This window comes from Helianthus annuus, chromosome 2 (assembly GCF_002127325.2).
Source record: "Helianthus annuus cultivar XRQ/B chromosome 2, HanXRQr2.0-SUNRISE, whole genome shotgun sequence".
In the NCBI taxonomy this organism is placed as follows: domain Eukaryota; kingdom Viridiplantae; phylum Streptophyta; class Magnoliopsida; order Asterales; family Asteraceae; genus Helianthus; species Helianthus annuus.
Genome location: NC_035434.2, coordinates 174,056,717 through 174,063,129, shown reverse-complemented (window position 1 = coordinate 174,063,129; position 6,413 = coordinate 174,056,717). Strand labels below are relative to the sequence as shown.

General features: G+C 34.3%; 1 protein-coding gene across 1 annotated transcript; it reads right to left on the bottom strand.

The window, feature by feature from the left end:
* Positions 1 to 4,448: 4,448 nt before the first annotated feature.
* LOC110901315 (subtilisin-like protease SBT1.5) lies at positions 4,449 to 5,081 on the bottom strand. Its single transcript, XM_022148152.1, has 2 exons — positions 4,754 to 5,081; positions 4,449 to 4,666 (listed from the first exon to the last, which is right to left on the bottom strand). Exons 1-2 carry the CDS (start codon positions 5,079 to 5,081, stop codon positions 4,449 to 4,451), a joined length of 546 nt encoding a protein of 181 aa, XP_022003844.1.
* Between the last annotated feature and the right edge of the window lie 1,332 nt (positions 5,082 to 6,413).

Below are 6,413 nucleotides of genomic sequence, written 5' to 3'. Positions count from 1 at the left end.
CATCGTCCGAGGGAAGCTCGGCCGAGTTGGCGGCACAATTCAAAGAGTACACCGCCATGAAAGAAGCGAAGCAAGCGATGGAATTGGAGGCGATCGAATTGGGGAAGGAAAGAGAGTCGGAGGCTCACGAGCTCATATCGGAACAACGCGAGACGATGAAAAACTACAATTACGATCGAGATATGAAAATATTCCTCAAGCCGCACGACGATGCTCCGCCAAATATGTTGCCGTTCATCCTCGCCCGAAAGCGCGAAATCGCTAACAAGTACGGGTGGCCATGCGATTTCTAAAATTTTGATTTTCTAGTTTTAATGTTTTATTTTCTAGTTTGAATGTAATTTTAATTTTCTAGTTTGAATTTAATTTTTATTTTTATTTTCTACTTTGAAATGTCTTTTGTTAAATTTTATTTAATTTTTACTAATATTTTTTTATAAACATGCATATTTTCAACAAATTCAAAAAAAAAAAAAAAAAAACCAAGTCACCTAAGAGGGGAGTGCCGCCATCAATTTAGGGTGTTAGGGGAGTTTAAGAGGGGAGTTGACGTGGCACACGAGGATTGGTGGGGCGTAAGAGAGGGGACTCCCCTCTTAGGGGAGTGCCCCTTACACCCTAAAGAATCCGGTGACAGAATTTGTTGTGAAAGGAAATGAAACATGAGCGCGTATTGGGGTTAAATTGCCGGGTGATCGTGACGGTCTCCGTATCGCAATGTGCACGGGGATTAAATCTAGTTATATTTAATGAGTGTTTATTGTTTTACAGCTTTCGCTATGCAATAGTTATTTCGTTGTCATTAGGGCTTACTATTTTTTTAATGTACATATTTTTTATCAATGAGATTTTTTGTAAAAGCACTCTTAACAAAACATTAAGGTCTCATTAAAGATATTAAATACCACTAATTGTAAAAAAAATATTAGATCGTAATAATCTATATATAATAAAAAAGATGTTGAATGAACAGTAATTTTAGAATTATTTAAAATGGTATCGGGTATCGGTATCGGTCTCAAATTTATCAAACCGGTGTATTTTCGGTACTGGTTCTGCACAGGTATTCATCGGTTTTTACCCTCAAATACCGGTGTCGTACTTGTACCGACCAGTACCGAACCGTACCATACTAGGTATATTCGGTACCGGTACCCACTTTTGGGGATTTCGGTAACCGTTGGTAACGAGCTCATCAAATACTGTAGCAACGCAACAATGCAAGTAATTGCACCGTTTAGATTACTTTTCATACACGCAGTAAGTAAACTGTATTTCGTTTAAATGAGTTTTTATATACACAACAACTTATTTTGCTTTCTTTTTTGTCTTTTTCTGTAATGAATGAATTGTAGTATGTAAAATTAACTTGGATATTTAGAATATTGATGAGCAAATCGTGTCAAATCCTGTAAACAAACCGGTATCATATCGGTCTCAAATTTATCAAATCAGTGTATTTTCGGTACTGGTTCTGTACAGGTATTCATCGGTTTTTACCCTCAAATATCGGTGTCGTACCTGTACCGACCAGTACCGAACCGTACCATACTAGGTATATTCGGTACCGGTACCCACTTTTGGGGATTTCGGTAACGGTTGGTAACGAGCTCATCAAATCCTGTATCAACGCAACAATGCAAGTAATTGCACCGTTTAGATTACTTTTCATACACGCAGTAAGTAAACTGTATTTCGTTTAAATGAGTTTTTATATACACAACAACTTATTTTGCTTTCTTTTTTGTCTTTTTCTGTAATGAATGAATTGTAGTATGTAAAATTAACTTGGATATTTAGAATATTGATGAGCAAATCGTATCAAATCCTGTAAACGAACCGGTATCGTATCGGTACCAAATTTACTATACCAAATCATTTTCGGTACCAATTTGGTACCCACCATTTGGCGTTTTCAGAATCGTTACTTTCGGTTCGACACCGGTCTAGCACCATTCCTTTATTTATTGATTTTTATCTTCAAATACCATACCGTATTGTACCGAGCATTTTCGGTGCCGGTACCTAATTTCGATGATTTTCCGGATCGGTACTTTCGCTGCCGTTACCGGTACCGAGCTCATCCATATTTTAACGTGTTAGCAACGTAATAACTGAACTGAAAACAACCGAATTTCCAACCTGTAGGACATGTGGGCCCTATTATTATATATTAGGTTATTTAAAATCGTTTTTTATGACGAAGTGACTAACCTTACCACGTCATTTTATTTATGTTTTGATATTCAGTATCTGTTTGCCGTTACTGATACGCCTTTTGTAGTCATTAAGTCCCGCTGCAACGCGCGGGATGAAAATAACTAGTTGTAATAATAATAAAACGCAATTAAAAGCTAAATTGTTAAAAATGACATTATTGGTGACTATGCCTTGCGTTAACCAGTTAATAGTTCTATAAAACTATAGTGTGACCCTCTAGTTGAAAAGTTCAGATTCCGTCACTCGGCAAAACATTTTATAAAGTAAACAGATGACGATGTAATGACTCGATTTTAATTTTTTAGAAGTCCAAGAGGAGAAATCTATTATGTATTTGTTTAACTTTATTCATTATCGTGTTTATGAATGTACGTTGAAATTTTTTTGGGATACCCCTGAATTTTTCTTCTACACATGTCGATAAAAAACCATGTGTCGATAAAAAGTTTAGATTTGTTAGTGTGATAAAACAGAAGCAAGCGTTTGCCATTCAAAAAAATAAAAATAATTGCTTCTAAAATTAAAAGATTATTACCATAACTAGTTTATAGACCCGCATATTACACGAGTTTGTACAATATAAATGATATAGCTATATAATCTTTAAAAAACTTTATATTACTAACGACTTATGTTAATTAGTAATGAAACTTTATATATACGAATTTCTATTACCATATAATGGTTCACACAACTAACTTGAATTTGTCACAAAAACTGGCCCATCTTAATTATTAATACTGAAAATACCATAATAGTTGTGTATTACAAAGGTTGAATACTAAAAAACATGTAATAAAAAAAATTATATATTGTTAATATGAATGAAATTATGTATTACTTTACATATAACAATGTATAAATAATAATAATTTTTATCATAGTGTATCTTTTAAATATAACTTTGATTAAAATAAATCTCTAAGACCTCAATTTTGTTTATAAAATTCATTATTTAAGTTGTTCTTTTTCTCTTTATTGGTAAAAAGGCCAATTTTATTGGTATGATATAAATTAGATTTGTTATTCTTATTAATAATTGTTACGCGAATTTAATTAATAAATAGTATTTGTAAAGTTATGATATAAGTTAAAGGTTTATATATGATGAATAAAATCATTGGCGAAGCATAGTGGGGGTGGGAGGGGGCGGCCGATCCCCAGAACTTTTCGCTCATTAGTGGAGAGTATGTAGTTTTCGTATAGAAATTTTTGGGTATATACGTTTTCGACCCCCTGTTTTATAGAATTTTTTGGGTATATACGTTTTCGACCCCCCGGTGGAAATCTCAAGCTTCGCCAGTGAATAAAATCTTTTTATTATTAAAGATTAATTGACTATGTCACAAATGGGTATAAGATGAAATTAATATATTTCTTAGCTCTATTAAATTGAATACAAATCATAAATCAATGTAGCTACAAATCTTAATATTATCTGATCTATAAAACTTCAAAACGTTAAGTTCTCTCCGTCTATCATTTTAAAACCATGTTCAATAAATTTTTAGTCTTGTTGCGAGATAGTCCTCTGGTTAGTTACTCTTTTTTAGCTTTTATTTATATGTTAGAAAAACTCATATATTAATTTTATAGATAATCTCATATATGGATAACAGTTTTTGTTTTTTTTCTTTTGTGCTATAAATTATTTTATTTTAAGAAGTACTAAAATCATAATTTTAAATATTATAGATCACTTATATACTTTTTAATCATAAATTGGAATTAGATATTAATTACTACATATTATCTATATATATATATATTAATTCATAACATTTGGATGGATGAATAGTGATATTTTTGTCTTTTTGTGATTTTGTCTTTAGTGGCTTTTTTTGTTTTTTTTTAATTCTTTTTGCAACTTTAAGGTTTTTTTTTTATTTTGTAATAAAATTATATATATATATATATATATATATATATATATATATATATATATATATATATATATATATATATATTAAGGGGAAATGGACTGTATCACCCTAAGCTATGCAAAATTGGCCAATACCACGCCCAACTTTCAAGTTGGTTCCAACCACCCTCTACTCGACATTTAGGTGACAGTGTCACCCCTTCGTTAAAAAATCACTAACTCAGTTAGGTTTTTAATCCTACGTGGCAAAAGAGTTGTGACCTGGTGCCAACGTGGACTCACCCCTTACAACCCATTTATACTTGATTCTCTACAATCCTTTTCATCTTTTTCCTCCAAATTCTCTTCAATCGCCGACTGATGTAGCTGGCAGAACGTGGGAATCGGCAACCAAACCCTCACCATCGAACACTCCATTTGCTAAAATCATACCAATGCCGCCTGCTTTCTTAACAACTTCCCCCTTTTGAGCTCTAAAATTGATGTCTCTATCACATAAACCCTTGACAGATTTAGGATCTAGAGAACCTTCCAGACACAAGGAAGCAGAGTAACCGTCTCCGCCTTCATTCCCCGCGTAAATTAGCGGCTAGAGACGGTGTTGCACCAATGCAGGTCCACCGTAGACGCTCACACCAGGAATCAATTTACCATTTCCTAGCTTTACATCAGCAGGAAAGTCATGATCAATTGCTCCGGCTCCTACAGTAGTGACCCAGGGTGCTATGTTAGTGACAGTGAGTCCGCCAGGGCCACCGTTACCGGCAGAAGCTGAGACGAAAACATAGTGGTCGGAAGCACCATAAGCACCGATGGCAATTGCGTCAAGGTAGTAAGGCACAACAACGCCACCAACAGTTAAGGATATGACATCTACACCATCTGACACGGCGGAGTCAAAGGCAGCGAGGATGTCGGAGTCAAAGCAACCAGCATTCCAGCAAACCTTATAGGCAGCCAGACGAGCTTTGGGGGCCATTCCAGCAGCAACACCATGTGCATAACCAAGAGTTGAGGCCGGAAAAACATACCTACCAGCAGTAATTGAAGATGTGTGAGTTCCATGACCGTCTAAAGAGATTGAAGCTGATTTAGGGTTTTTATAAAGTATAAATGGGTTGTAAGGGGTGAGTCCACGTTGGCATGCCAGGTCACAACTCTTTTGCCACGTAGGCTTAAAAAAACTAACTCAGTTAGTGTTTTTTTAACGAAGGGGTGCAGTGACACCAAGTTGTCGAGTAGGGGGTGGTGGGAGCCAACTTGAAAGTTGGGCGTGGTATTGGCCAATTTTGCATAGTTTAGGGTGATACAGTCCATTTCCCCATATATTAATCCATAACATTCATAACATTTGGATGAATAGTGACATTTTTGTCTTTTTGTAATTTTGTGTGTTTTATTTTTTGTTTTTTTTTAATTCTTTTTGCAACTTTAAGGTTTTTTTTTATTTTGTAATAAAATTTTTGTTTTTAATTATTTTCCCACAAAAGTTAAATGAGTTTATTATTTTATTTTTCTTAGTTTTGTTTTACGTTTTTTCTCGAATTTGGTCCTCGTCCGTGTTGCTACTTAGCACAGTGTTTGATGATCACGTTTGGTTCCTTAAGTTTTTTTACCCCCTCGACTTTCTAACATGTCCGTATAAATTCAACTACGTATACGTTTTACGTCATGTGAGTCACTTGGTGTTATATATTTGTGGTTTTATTTTATGTTTTTTCCGGTTTTGGTTGTCGTTCGGTTGCTACTTAGCATGGTTTTACGCCCTCCCTACAACGTTGGTATCATGACTTTACACCCCCTCACTGCAACGCGGGGGGCCAACGACTAGTTATAAATGAATTAAAGATGAAAATGCCATGTGACATTAATTGGAAGGGGTGTTAAAGGAGAGAATGTCATGTGACATTAGAAGTATTTTTTAATTAGTATTAGATTAATTCTCTAAATAACTATGTTCACAAATTCATTTCGCCTTGATGCATTTAAAACCTCATGAACCGGATGCTAGAAGGATGATGGAAGGATAAACCAAGAGATTCAAGTTTTTGGATGCCGCGTTTTGAAAACAACTCATTTTTAAAGTTCGTTTTACGTCTCTAAAAATGTTGAATCGCCCCTCATAATACTATTGCATGTTATATGAATTATTATGTGAATATTATTGTATCATATTCACATTAAATGTTACATTGTATATATATGTATGCATACATGGCCTTATCTTTTTGTAGGTCTTTTGAGTTAAATATACACTATGAAAAATCTCTTTATCTTTGTATTTGTATTTCTAGGGTTGAATGTTGTCAAC